Here is a 15425-nt window from a genome sequence, read left to right as displayed (position 1 = left end):
TGCACTGTATCCATATGGAGCCATGTTTCAAGTAACTCAGCTTTCACTGATTACTGCATAATTGGTAGTAAGAATTAATGCAGAGACTGAATATTTCATCTTTGAAATAGTCTATAAACTAGGAAACACCTAAAATAAAGGTTTTTTAAATCTAGATCTGTAATATCCTAGAAGACTCCAAACCTTAGGTGAGATGATGAAGTTCTCAATACCAAATTTAATTCATTTTAACTTGAAAATAAGAATTTTCAGGAAAGTAGAAAAAGGTCATAAATAATGTCAGGGTTTTACAATTACTGAAAAGTTGTGAATCTATTATTTAAGAAACAATTTTCCCATTTTAGAGTTCCTATAATAATGAAGAAAATTTTAAAGTACAATTTTTTAAAGAGTAAGTTCTTTCCTAATGCTGCTCTGACAAAACCTTTATTTATCAAGAAATTCACTTGGAACCTCACTACAAGCAGGCCACACCACAGGACAAGCAGCCAGGCATCCATCGGTTTCAGCAGAGCCTGGTCGCTCAGAGCAAAGACATTACACCTGTCTTGACCCAGCAGGCACAGGTTCATTGCCCTGTCTCTTCTTCCACTGCATAACCTGATGTGACAAGCAGCAATGAGTTCTCCACGGTGTACACCACTGCACTGCACTCTTACTACAGTAATTCCACAGACTGCAATGAGAGATTCCAGGATTTTTCCCACAGATCCTTTTTCCCCCCATCCTTTCTGACTCTGTGAAATCAACTTAATACACATTCTTGAAAGCTCAGAGAGCTGACTGAATCAATAGTGCATGAGCATGATCTAGCTACCCTTCCTCTTTCCAAATGCCTAGATATGACAGAAACGGTAGAAGGCAGGTAGGATCAGACTGAAAGAGGAAACCAGAGCCCCAAAATCCAGCTAGCGGGGGCTTCTGTGGTGCTCTTTTCTAGATGATGCACACTGGAAACAGGAAAGAACTGCACCCAGACAACCATTAGAAGGATTAACTGAGGACTAATTTCCTACCTTATAATTCTACACTAGCACCAAGCATGTCCACGCAGACATGTGTTCCAGGATTTTTGTAGATTCTTTTCATCAAGTTGAGGATGTTCCTCTCTATTGTGGACATTAGGAACAGAGAGAGAGGGATGGTGTCCAAGAGGTGTATTAACAACCTGACAAATAGTAAGACCAGATACCAGCGCTTCCCAGTTAGCTGTATGACCCTGCTCCTCTCCCATATCCCCTAGAGTACTCAGACATCATATTCACAGCAAAGTATCTGGAAATCTCAAAAACAGAGATGAACAAACAACTAACACCCCCAAGAACGAAGGAAAAATGAGAGAGAGGAACCAAGTTCATCAAACAGAAGCAGCAGCACCCAAGAAAACCTGCTTAATGAAGCACTTTCGGAACTGTTAAAATAAGAAAAACAAAATACGCTCCACTGAATTAATGAAATGTAGTTCTACAAAGAAAATTAGTCTTGCATCAGACTTCTCACCGACAACTTTAAAAGCAAAAAGATGACAGAAAAATATCTGTGAAAAACATATCTTCAAAGTTGGGAGAAAAATGATTTTGAATATATATTTCCATATCCAGTCAAATTAGCATTCAAATGTGAAGACATTTTAGACACACAAGGACTTGAATTTTTCAAAAATCCTCTCTGAAAGGGTTACAAACAAAACAAAGCAAAATAAAAATAATCCAAGAAAGGGACAGGGAGGCCAGGAAATTCATAAAATTAAGTAAAAAGTAAGTATTTATTACAGACAAACACAAGCAAACAAGAATGTTATTAACCAAAAAAGAAGTAGAAACAAACTGATTCTTATTTGTAGGGTAGGAGAAATAATGTGGACACTGTCTGACTCTAGACATTAAAGGTGGACACCAACACAAAAAGAAACAGATTACACATCATGCAAACCACTGCGGGGGAAAGAGCAAAGAAAGCTTGCATAATCTAACAAAATATGGGAAAAGGTAATAAATAATAAGGCAAATGAAAACCACAAAATAAGATAGGACAAGTCCAAACACTCCAGTAATATTAAATATAAATAAATCAAATTCACCTATTCAAAGACTGATTCATAGATTAGACACGAAATACTGTTATACACAGGCATACCTCGGAGATACTGTGGGTTCTGTTTCAGACCACTGAAATAAAGCAAATGTTGCAATAAAGCGAGACACACAATTTTTTGTTTCCCAGTGCATAAAAAGTTACGTTTATACTATACTGTAGTCTATTAAATGTGCAACATCATTATGTCTAAAAAAGATATTGTACATACCTTAATTTAAAAATACTTTACGAGGGGCACATGTTCTCAGAATCTCCTGGGGCTGTGTCACGGGCAAAAAATTAAAAAAACAAACAAACAACAAAAAAAACTTTATCAAGACCAGCCCAGGCAACATAATAAGACCCTATCTTTACAAAACTTTAAAAATTAGCTGGATGTGGTGGTGCACGCCTGTAGTCCCAGTTACTCAGGAGGCTGAAGTGCGAGGACTGCTTGAGCCCAGGAGTTCAAGTCTGCAACGAGCTATGATCATGCCACTATACTCCAGCCTGGGCTACAGAGGGAGTCCCGGTCTCAAAGAAAAAAAAAAAACAACTTATTTCTAAAAAATGTTAACAATCATCTGAGCCTTCAATGAGTCAAGGCATAATCTTTTTGCTGGTGGAAGTTCCTGCCTTGATGTTGATGGCTGCTTACTTATCAGGGTCATGGTTGCTGAAGGTTGGCATGGCTGTGGCTATTTCTTAAAATAAGACAACAATGAAGTCTGCTGCATCATTTGATTCTTCCTTTCATGAAAGATTTATCTCTGGCATGTAATGCTGTTTGACAGCATTTTACGTACAGTAGAAATGCAGAACCTCTTTCAAAACTGAAGTCAGTTCTCTCAAACCTTGCCACTGCTTTATCAAACTTACTATGTGAGTTTACATTAATAGTCTAAATCCTTTGTTGTCATTTCAACAATATTCACATCTTCACTAATAGAATCCATCTCAAGAAACCATTTCTTCACCTGCGTTCATGGATTTAAAAAAATTAAGATTTAAAAAAAAAAAAAAACCACTTTCTTTGCTCATCCCTAAGAAGCCACTTCTCATCCATTCAAGTTTTATCATGAAACTGTAGCAATTCAGTCATATCTTCAGGCTCCCTTTCTATTTATCTTCCTATTTCCACCACATATGCAGTTATTTCCTCCACAAACTGTGAACCCCTCACAGTCATCCATGAGGGCTGGAATCAACTTCTTCCAAACTCCTCTTAATGTTGATATTCTGATCTCCTCCCATGAGTCACAAATGGTCTTAATGGTGCATCCTTTCCAGGTTTTCAACTTACTTTGCCCAGATGGATTGGAGGCATTACTACCTATGGCAGACATAGTCTTACAAGATGCATTTCTTAAACAGTAAGACTTGAAAGTCGAAATTACTCCTTGATCCATGGGCTGCAGAATGGATGCTGTGTTATCTGCATGAAAACATCATCAATTTCCTTGTACATCTCCATCAGAGCTCTTGGCTGACCAAGTGCATTGTCAGTGAGTGGTAGTATTTTTAAAGGAATCTTTTTTTCTGAGTAGTAGGTCTCAAACAGTGGGCTTAAGAAATTCAGTAAACTATGCCATAAACAGACGTGTTGTCATTCAGGCTTTGTTGTTCCATTTATAAAGCACAGGTAGAGTATATTTGACTTAACTCTTAATGGCCCTAGGATTTTCTGAATGGTTAATGAGCATGGCTTCAACTTTAAGTCACCAGCTGCATTTACCCATAACAAGAGTGCCAGCCTACCTTTTGAGGCAATGAAACCAGGCACCGACTTCTCTCTAACTATGAAAGTCCTACACAGATCTTCTTCCAATAGAAGGCTGTTTTAGTTGTATCAAAAATCTGTTGTTCAGTGGAGCCACCTTCATCAATTACCTTAGCTAGATCTTCTGGTTTCTCCATCAGCACTTGGTGTTTCATCTTGTACTTTTATGTTATGGAGATGGCTTCTTTCCTTAAACCTCATGAACCAAACTCTGCTAGTTTCAAACTTTTCCTCTGCAGCTTCCTCCCCTCTCTTCGCCCTTAGAGAACTGAAGAGAGTTAGGGCCTTGCTCGGGATTAGGCTTTGGCTTAAGGGAATAGTGGCTGGCTAGATCTTTCACCCACACCACTAAAACTTTCTTCATATCAACAATAAAGCTGTTTTACTTTCTTACCATTCATGTGTTCACTGGAGTGGCACTTTTAATTTCCTTCAAGAACTTTTCTTTTGCATTCACAACTTGGCTGTTAGGTGCATGAAGCCTAGCTTTCAGTCTATCTTGGCTCACCATGTCTTGCTCGCTAAGCTTATTCATTTCCAGCTTTTGACTTAAAAGTGAGAGATGTACCACTCTTCCTTTCACTTGAACACCTAGAGGCCACTGTAATTAATTGGCCTAATTTCAATATTGTTGTGTCTCAGAGAATAGGGAAGCCCAAGAAGAGAGAGAGAGAGAGATGAGGGAATGGCTGGTAGGTGAAACAGTCAGAACACATACAACATTTATTAGTTAAGTTTGCTGTCTTATATGGGTGCTGTGTCTGGCATTGCAAAACAACTACAATAGTAACATTAAAGATCACTGATCACAGATCACCATAAAAAATAAATAACGACAAAGTTTAAAATATTTTGAGAATTACCAAAATGTGACAGAGAGGCATGATGTGAGCATATGCTGTTGGAAAAATGGTGCCAAGAGACTTGCTTGATGAAGGGTTGCGGCAACCTTCAATATGTAAATAAACAAAAAAACTGCAAGATCTGAGACATGCAATAAAGTTATGCACAATAAAATGAAGTATGCCTTTATTGTTTAAAAGGGATAAATTTAAAGCAATGACAAAACAGACTTTAAGGCAATATGTATCAAAGAGTATACTTTCGTATTGATGAAAGGTATAACTCATCATGTAAAATATATTAGAAACTTTTAATACCTTTATTGTCAATCAAAGCTTGACAATGCCATGTATAAAGTAAAAAATGGTTAAATTACAAAATTCACAGATCAGAATAGAAGACTAGCATTATTCTCTCAGAAAATGACAGGTCAGAATAAAAACATGTAAGGGTACAAAGCAACAAACTGCATAATGCATAATCTTAAGTATATATAAAAACTCCAACTATACAAATATTTTAATCACATGAAGAATAGTCACCATGGTATGAATTACCATGTATCAAGCCACAAAGAAAATCTAAAAATAGTATCCAAAGCAGAAACCAATTGGGCATAAATTAACTTCAATGTACTAAAATTAGAAGTTAAAAAACAGACAACTAAAGAGAAAAATAAATCTACCCATTTTGAATTTTTGAAAAGGAACACCTTTCTATATAACTTTTCAGTTAAATAAGAAACCAAAGATAAATTTTAGCAATGAACAACAACTGCAGAGTGAAACCCCTAGGACGTCCTCAGAGATTCTGGGAGAGGGCATCATATAGCATCAAATCACATAGCATTAAAGATGTACACATCAGATTGTCTTCTAAATAGCATTAATAAACCATTTGTTAGAAATCAAGACACACAGAATAAGCTTTTGATACATGATGCTATTAAAAAATAGAAAACCTCAAAGATCCTAGAAAGAATAAAGAAAAAGACATCTAAAACAAAAAGTATAGTTGATAAGTAAAATCAAATCTGATTTTTTGAAAAGAATAGTAAAATAGACAATTCCTCAGCGAATTCTCAATGCAGAGGACCAGCATACTATAAAACACTTATTTAAAAAAAAAAGAATCAAAGTTTTTTTATTAACATCTCAAAATATGTCTGATTTTAATTTTTGTGTATGCTCATTTTAGTAAACATTTGTGAAAAATCAGACTACTTTTGGCACGATAAACTAATAGTACATTAACAGAAAGACACCTGTCCATTTTTTTAAAATAGCAATTCCATATTTCAATCACACATCACACAGTATGAATTGAAATAACTATAAATAACGAAAATGAAAATGTTACCCATGAACTCCATCCAAGCCTACTTCACCAACACATGGTAATCACTTATTAGACTGGTGAACATCTTCCCAAGTGGTTTTCTTTTCCTTTTTTAATAGCTTTTTTAAAGTTTTATTATTGCAATATTTAAGATATAAGGGGGGAAAAAGGAACATAACAATGAACCCCTGTGTACCTACCACCCAACTTAGAAAATAAACATCACCAATACAGCTGAAAGCCTACAGATATGCCTGCCCCTTAGAAGTAACCTATCTTGTTCTCATGCATTCTTCAGAGTTTACTACATGTAATACATGTGCACATACTAGTAAATAATATATAACACTGCTTTGTATGTTTTAAAATTTTATATAAATGTTGGCTGGGGCGGTGGCTCATGCCTGTAATCCCAGCGCTTTGGGAGGCCGAGGCGGGTGGATCACGAGGTCAGGAGATCGAGACCATCCTGGCTAACACAGTGAAACCCCATCTCTACTAAAAATACAAAAAAAATTATCTGGGCGTGGTGGCGGGTGCCTGTAGTCCCAGCTACTCGGGAGGCTGAGGCAGGAGAATGGCGTGAACCCGGGAGGTGGAGCTTGCAGTGAGCTGAGATCGTGCCACTGTACTCCAGCCTGGGTGACAGAGTGAGACTCTGTCTCAAAAAATAAAAAAAAAAAATTTTATATACATGTTGTATGTACTCTTCATCAATTTGCTCTGTTTCCCTTAAAAAGTATGCTTGTGAGATTCAATCATGCTGGCAAAAATGTTTAATTTTCACCATATATAGAATTCAATATGAATACTGTTAACAAATTATTCCCCTGCTGTACATTCAATAATGCTGTTAAAAACGTTCTTTGAAAATCTCTTGTATACATAAGTGAGAGTTACTCTGGAGTGCATATGTAGGAGAGAATTGCTGGGTTACCAGATGTGTACATCTTTAACTTTACCAGACATTGCCAAATTGTCTTCTAAATAGTGTAAGAGTTCCTGATAGTCTATGGTCTTATCAACACTTAGTTTTGTCTGACTTTAGTTTTTCCCAATGTGAAAAGTATGAAAGAGTATCTTATGTTTAATAGATTTTAAAGAGTACCTTATCTTTAATAGGATACTCTTATTAAATTTGCACTAATGAAGTTCAAGAGTTTTTCATGTGTAGACATTTGTGTTTCTTCTTCTGGAAATTCCTGGCTTCACTGTCTGATTAGAATGGCTCCATTAATCAAAAATCTCCACTCAAATATTCTAAGGAAAGACTTCAGTGAAGTCTAGTTATCTGTAGTAGGCAGAAACCGCTCATTACCCCTTTCTTTTCCAGAACATGATAGTCTCAACATGATAATCAGTGTCTTGGTGCACAAAGTATTCGATATAACATCAACACTCTTCAACGTTAAGTGCACCTTCGTCATTAATCCTTTAACCTGCATTTCAAGTTATCACAAATGCAAGCAGAATACTTACATGTATGAATCTGACATCATGTGCATGTAATATTAGTACATTTTTTCCAAGATTAAACTAACAAAAAGCTGACTGCACCTTCTGATCAACAAATCCTTAAAAAAATTAAGAACAAATTCCTACATGAACTTCAAAACAAATACAATCCCAAGGAGACAAAGTTTACACAAACTGAAAGGCAGTAAATACTTTCACCACAAATAGATAAATCTTGACAAGTGAAAGAGCACAAAGTGTGTGGAGAGGGAAAGAAGGCAGTTAGGAATGTCAAAGGTACCACAATTCCAGAATCCACCATACAGAAAGCCTCTGTATGCCAGTTTCCTATTCTGAACAATGAGATGGACAATAACAACCCCACAGGTCACTGTGAAGAGTAAACAAGATAATATGGGAGTGCTACACCTGTACCTGATTCAATTCTATATTATGGATAAAAAATGAAGCAGAGAGGTCAAGCACTTGTTCAAGTTCACAGTTAATAAATGATTCTAATACCCAAATTATTGACACTGCACTGTAATATTCACAGTACCTTTCCAATATGGGTCTCCAATGATTGTTAGAGGATATGCACAGAAAGGAAATGGCTAAAGACAGCCACTAAAAGAAAAATCTAAGATAAGAAAAGCATTTGGACCTTAAGAAAAAAATTACAATGAACAGAAAAGAGATTACCTTAAATGATAACTTACTCATTTTCCTTTGTACTCACAAATATACTTTAGACATTTGCCATCTAAAAGTTGAAATCAACAAATTGCCAGCTTTAGGAATATATGGCATTTATGAAACCCAATTTGCTAGTTAAGGCCAATTAAATTCTCTAGAAATCATTTTTAGATAAACAACTGATTTGACCAACTCTAGCTGGCAGAATTCAAGTGGCCAAATACTGGACCGAGGTTACCTACCTACTGCAGGTGCATCATACTCATCACCAAGCAGAATTTCTGGAGCAGAATATGCAAGAGATCCACAGCTTGTAGTGAGCTTCTTCCCTGGTTGAAATTTGTTGCTGAACCCAAAGTCTGTCAACTTTACAAGACCTTGTTTTTCAAAGAAGACTACATTCTCTGGTTTTAAGTCTCTGTGAACCACATGGAGTTTATGGCAATAAGATATAGCATGAACTATCTGAGCAAAGTACTTCTTGGCCAAGTCTTCGTTAAGACCCTCCTCATGTTTCATTATATAATCAAACATATCTCCTCCATCCCCAAGTTCTAGAATAAGATATAGTTTGGTCTGGGTGTCAATAACTTCATAAAGGCGGACGATGTTAGGATGCTGCACTAGTTTCATGCATCTCACCTCCTGGAAAAGATGACCAGTAGCTAGAGTGTCCAGTTTTGTCTTGTCAATAACTTTTACTGCCACCTTTTCACCCGTAAAGACATGCCTGGCAAGTTTAACCACAGCAAAATGGCCTCGACCCAAGGTTTTATCCAGATCATATAATCCAGCAATCTTTCCATCATACCCTCGCTTAAATCCCGCCATGCTGGTCCAACAGAAGAAAAAATATTTAGACTGTTTGAAATAGATCTTCTCATATAAGAATATCTGGTGAATACAAAAAATTCATTTTCAATGTCGTCATGGATATCTACAAAATAAGAAGAGAAACAAAATTAAGTTTCTGTGACTTTTCTTCACAAACTTTAAAATCAGTTCATTTTTTGTTTTTTTTTCATTTTAAGAGAAACTTGAAGAAAATAAATTGAGATATAAAATGAGTCAGAGTCATTCATAACAACCCATTTCTATATTTAGACTTTATATTACAAAGGCTGAGAATTTAAATACTAAATTTTTGCAAACTGAAAAAAAAAATTAGTTCATTGGAAGCAATTTTTTGGTGGTCAGTAATAAGAAAACTGGCAAGTTTGACAAGCATGTTTAAGAAACAAACATTTTCTAAAAGTAATTTTAATTAGTGTCTTAAAAAATAAGGCAAGAGTTGACAAGGGAAAACACGAAGAATAAACATTTGGACAGAAACCCAACAACTTTTCAGTTTCCCCAAGACCAACATCACTTCCTTTAAGTGCAAAAAAAAAAGAAAGAAAGAAAAAAAGAAAAATTCCATTCTGTGAAGGCTTCTCTTAACTCCTTCTCTCCTCAATATCTCCAGAGCACCTTGGGACACCTCTATTTTATGTGGTCTTATTCTACAGGTATTCAGGTACGCCATCTCCTCTATCCTGACAGCAGCAGGTTCTCAGGGATTTTCTATTCTAAGATTCTTTTCTCTTCTACTTTCCCCCAATACCTAGAACAGTGCTTACAAATAGCATGTAATCCAAACTGTCTTATTAAATTTTGAAATGCAACTTTTTCCAAAATGTTTCGGAGGTAATTGTTTGCTCTTGCATCACTATTGTTTAGGATAAGCACCTGGCACACAGTAGGTGCTTAACATATTAGTAAACATATTAACATTGACTTTTTAAACTTATAACTGAACTTTAAATTTTTTGAGGGGGTTCTAGGTATGTGGTAGTAGGTACTTAATAAATATTTGCTAATTTACTGGTATTCATCAGTTATGCTGATTTTTAATGATCGTTTTCCAACTCTGAATCACAACCCAGCATAACGTGATTATAATCCAAGAGTAAACAGGCATGCATTCTTACAGATGATTTAAAGATCATTTGGTTTTTAAGAACCACATTTCATACTGCACTTAAAAATTTCAACTTTTATAATAAATGAATAGAAATAGGTTCCCCATAAATTACCCTGACTCAGAAAAACAAACATGTATAAAATTAAACAAGATGCAACTTTATATCTCACAGGCTGAACCCTCACTTTTTTTTCTAACCAACATTTAATAGAACTGAGTAACAAAATCCAATGAGGAATATAGCAACCTTGTAAGGTCAGCTCTCTCCCATTAGTCAGTATCTATCCCTTTGACGAACCTTTTTCTACTTTTTCTACGCCTCTCAATATACAGTTTCACATTCTCAGTTATATATTAAGAGCATTAATTATTGAGTCCACTTAGATAAAAATATCCCAAAAAATGAAATTTGACATATAATGGGTAAGATTTTTTTTAATTTTTAAAAACTGTTATTTATTCTTATTAGAGACAGGGTCTTGCTATGTTGCTCAGGCTGGTCTTGAACTCCTGGCCTCATGCAATCCTCCTGCCTTGGCCTCCCAAAGTACAAGGATTACAGGCTTGAGCCACCGTGCCTGGCCAGTCAGCACTGGTCTCATTTTTATAGCTAAGGCAATAGGCTGCTCTAGGTACAAGTGACATTAACTGCAAAAGCTAGGATTCACACCTAATTAATAAATTTCAAAGTCCACATTCTTTATAAACATTTGGCCACTCTAATCAATGCCCCATTTAGGATAATACCATCTTAAGAGTTAAAATACTAACTACAAAAGAAGCATAAAGTCACTTTTATATTTATACCACTTCAGAAATGATCTGAATCACATACCTAGAACCCCCTCAAAAAATTTATGTTAAGTTAAATTACAAGTTCAAAAAGTCAATGTTAATATGTTTACTAATATATTTTTTGCATTTTAGTAATTATTGCAATAATAAATAGCACTACCATTTACTTAATGAGTATTACACACCAGTCACATGCCAAATACTTCACATCATCCTCATTCAATCCTCACAATTCCCCTCAGAGACAGGAATTATTAGCCCCCTTTTGAGGCACAGTAACTTGGTGTAGGCCAAATGGCCAGTGTGTAAAAGAGCCGGGACTGAAACCCAGGGCTGTCTGACACCAAAGTCCATGCTTTAAAACATTATGCTACGCTGTGTTTGCAAATTGATTTTAGAACCAAAATTATTAATCCTGCTATTAAGATTTTTAAATAAGAAACTGATACAATGCCTAGGTGTTGGGAGCTGGGGGAAGCAAATTTCTTCTATATGTATATTATCCCTGTCATCTGAACTAGTAACTTTAATGACAGGATTAACAGGAAAATCCAAATTGAAAGACCTTGCTTTATTTGGACAGTAGTTTCCCAAAGAAATTTTAATTTGGTATATTTAATGTTCAAATATAAAAACTCTGGTGGGGGTGGGGCAGGAAACTAACTTTAAATATTTTAACTTCAATTAATTATAAGGGCAATAATTATGCTTAAAATTCTACCCAAGTCTACGTTTCTACTGCATAAGCTTGCAAATGCCACTTTAGCTTTTAAAACACATTCCTTCAGGCTGCCCCCAAATTATATAATTTTGTTCTTTTCATCTATCATTTTAGTTTAGATGTGTTCCTGGAAAGTTACATAAATCAGATTTTACAAATGAATCTGATTTTTGAAAACAAAACTGTTTTTATTACAAAAATAAATGGAAAAAAAATTTTTTTTTCAGAGCCTCAGACACCCACAGATAAGTACTATTAAACCTTAATGTTTCTCTTCCCAAACCTGTGCCAACAAGAGGGCATGGTGAAATAATTTTTAATCTACAGCAAGCTCATGGGAAAGAATCTAATTGGTATCTTCACAATGAGTACCCTATAGTGAAACAATCACTCTTACTACCAAATAATGTCCTTTTTTTATGAGCACCCCTTTTCCATAGTCTATGAAACCACAATTAAATTGTATAGCTAAGAACAGGACACTATGATTAATTCAAAGTTTAGACGAAAAACATCCTTGTTAGTGAACATCTTTTTAAATACTAGTCTACTGTCCAATCCTACTATCAAGTACGTTTTGAGTTAGAGTACAAAGTAACTAAATCGTTTTTTTTGATCTTTGAGGATCTTGCAGCTCCCAAAAGTCAATCTGAACATCAATGCCGAATGTTAAGATGTGGCTTATATAAAGGTGAATTTGTAATGTCTCCAAGACATACCCTGCAAACTGCATACTGAATAATCCTTGTTATCACAGTGTTTTGTTAGTTGCTTCTTTTTCCTAAAAGAAAATACAGAAAAAGATTCAGATTTAGTTGTATTTGTTTGAATTTTGCTTAAAGTCAAAATACATACTCTAAGGCTGGATCTAGACAAATGTATAAAAATGGTAAAATCTGTCTTTAGTAACCCAGTTTCCCCCATTATCCTTCTGCCTTCTGTGAATTATAACTCCTTTAAGTGACCTTTAGTAAACAGGGATTTCAAAGTGAACAGATTTTTCCAGGTAGACAGGTCAGAAAAATTATTCCACTGGAATGAAGAAATAATAACGAACAAGGCCGGGCACGGTGGCTCACGCCTGTAATCCCAGCATTTTGGGAGGCTGAGGCAGGTGGATCATTGAGGTCAGGAGCTCGGGACTAGCCTGATCAACATGGTGAAACCCTGTCTCTACTAAAAATACAAAAATTAGCTGGGCGTGGTGGCGGGCGCCTGTATTCCCAGCTACTCAGGAGACTGAGGCAGGAGAATCACTTTAACCCGGAGGCGGAAGCTGCAGTGAGCCGAGATGGCGCCATTGCACGCCAGCCTGGGTGACAAAGTAAGACTCCATCTCAACCAAAAAAAAAAAAGAAAGAAAAGAAAAGAAAAGAATAATGAACAACAGTACAATTGCCATTTTTTAAATGCCTCCTACAACAGGCCCCAAACTCACATTTCACTGAATCCTCCCCATGAAACTGCATGCTAGGTACCATGAAGCTTAACTTGCCTGACAAGCAGCAGTCTCTAGCTCCAATTATGGTCAGCCTGGCATCAAAGCCACCCAATCTCTAGGAGCCCCTACAGGCTCATGAAATACTCACACTACAGCAGCCAAGGAGGGCAAGCTTTACAACACACTGTCCTCCAGAAGGCAAGTGGAAATCACTTATGATGCCAGCATCAGGGATCACACAAAACACCTTCTCCATCAGAGGCCCGCCACTTGATAGTAACAAAGAAACTATCACCACAAACAAAAGGAATGTGAGCAAATCACTTATATCCAACTTCGTGGCACGATGAGGGAATACTGACCGAGGTAGCCTTGCAGGTCTTTCCATGAAAATGAACTATTACATGAATAACAGAAAGTCCTAAACATTCACATGACACCAACATAATAATTTACACTACACACTAAAGGTGAGAGGTGTCCAAGTAAAGTTCAAATGCACTTGGGAGAAAAGGAGTGCAAGAGAATGGGGGAAGCAAGATAGGAAAGGTGAAAGAAGGAGGAAAGGTGGTTGACATCTGGATATGAAAGCAAGTGTCCTGCCAGGAATGAGGGAACAAGGAGCAACAGTTCTGCAGCACACATAGGACTGGCCAAGCCATGGGCACAGGTCTACATTTAGTGACAGACGAACCCTGGGATGTCTACCTGACTGGTCCTTCAGCTACGAGAGGGATATGGTAGCTCCTTCCACTATCCTTGCCTGTTTCTCTTTTTCCAGCAGCCCCTGTTTCATCCCTAGTCTCTGTGGCAAAGCAGTGCGGTAGTACAGTGATAAGTACTGGTTCTAAAGACCAACAACTGCATTTGAATCCCAGCTCACCAATCACTAGCCAAAGGAACTCGGCAAGTTACCTTGACTTCTCTGTATGGTCAGTTTCTTCATTAGAAAATGTTAGTAATAAGAAAACAATCTCATAGGATATGGTGAGGATCAAATGAGTTAATACAGGTAAAGTGTTTAGAACAGTGCCTGGCACAGAGTAAGCATTCTTTAATACCAGCTACCACCACCACCATCATTGTTACAAAGATGACGTTCCCACCATCCAAGCAGAAATTCTTTCAGCTGTTTACCCTACTTCAAGAGAATGAATTCACCAAACTATTATCTCTCTTGCTTTCATAAGAGAGACCAGTTCAGAGACTGAACTGTTGTTCAGTTTCCTAAAATAAACTAAATTGAAAATGAGTGCTATAAGATATAGGAAATAATGTCTCTAGTTAGGCATCAAAGTCTGGGAGTTTTTCAATAAAACATCTCACAAAATCTAAGTATTTGCTTTTTAAATGATATTAATATAATTTTCTATCAAATTTAGCTTTTCAAAAAGGACTCAATACTCCTTTACATTTTTTCGCATCAAATATATTCCTATAGAAAATCTCAAAAACAATTATGAAAGAAAAATCTGTTTAGTTCAGGAGAAAAATACAATTAGAACATATAGACCAGTAAAAAAAGGGAGGGGGAATTCTGAAAACAAAAATCCATTATCCCACCCCTTATGATAACATCTGTTTACATTTTGGTATAGATTCTTTCAAATTATTTTCTATTTATAATATATGGCCAGACACAATTTTAAAAAATAAAATGGGGATAATACTTAGGGGCTTGGGGGGATGTCAGGGTAAAAAGAGATTTGTAACTATTTTCACAATACTTCTCTCCAAAAAACAAGTTGGAAAAGTTAATACAAGACTTTCACTTTAGAAAGTTTAGAAAATGCATAAAAGCACAAAAAAGAAAATAAAAATCACCTATACGCTCATCTAGGATGACTTCTCATCAGGTCCGAGTGTACATCCTTTATACTTACAGTTCTTTACAAAGCTAAGATTTTAGACATGAAGTTTGATAACTACTTTTTCCTCTACTTTAAAAAGTGAACATTTTCCCATGCACTAAGTTCTTCTAAATCAATATTTTAAATGACTATACAGCTAAGATAACATGTTTTTAAACAGCAACCACTAAATAGGCCGTTCTAAAGCAACCTTTTTATTTAGCACAGGCATATAACTAGGCTGGACCTAAATGAAATAGGCCAACTTGCCAAGAATGCTCATAATATAAAAACTTGTGTCTGAGAAACAAGTACTGTTATGTGCTGCAAGAATATACTGATGTTCTCCTACTAAAGACAGCAGAAGCAACTGAAGCATGTGGGTGTGGCTGGAGAAGAGGAAGGAAGTGTGGGTGGCCCTACACACGTTTTGCAAGCTGCTGAAAACAGTTGTAGAACCAGCTTCT

General features: G+C 36.2%; 1 protein-coding gene across 4 annotated transcripts in view; it reads right to left on the bottom strand.

Moving 5' to 3' along the window:
* Positions 1 to 15425, bottom strand: part of LOC105480294 (SNF related kinase) — a 62698-nt gene that overhangs the window by 35670 nt on the left and 11603 nt on the right. For 3 of the 4 annotated variants that reach the window (XM_011738917.3, XM_011738918.3, XM_011738919.3), the window contains 2 exons: positions 12387 to 12448; positions 8431 to 9125 (listed from right to left, as the gene is read on the bottom strand). In XM_011738917.3, the coding sequence (XP_011737219.1) occupies positions 8431 to 9019 (589 nt within the window). In that variant the 5' untranslated portion in view covers positions 9020 to 9125; positions 12387 to 12448. The remainder of the gene's footprint in view (positions 1 to 8430; positions 9126 to 12386; positions 12449 to 15425) is intronic. The other variant, XM_011738920.2, reaches the window with a different exon arrangement.

This window comes from Macaca nemestrina, chromosome 2 (assembly GCF_043159975.1).
Source record: "Macaca nemestrina isolate mMacNem1 chromosome 2, mMacNem.hap1, whole genome shotgun sequence".
Classification (NCBI taxonomy): Eukaryota; Metazoa; Chordata; class Mammalia; order Primates; family Cercopithecidae; genus Macaca; species Macaca nemestrina.
This window is presented reverse-complemented; position numbering and strand designations above follow the sequence as displayed.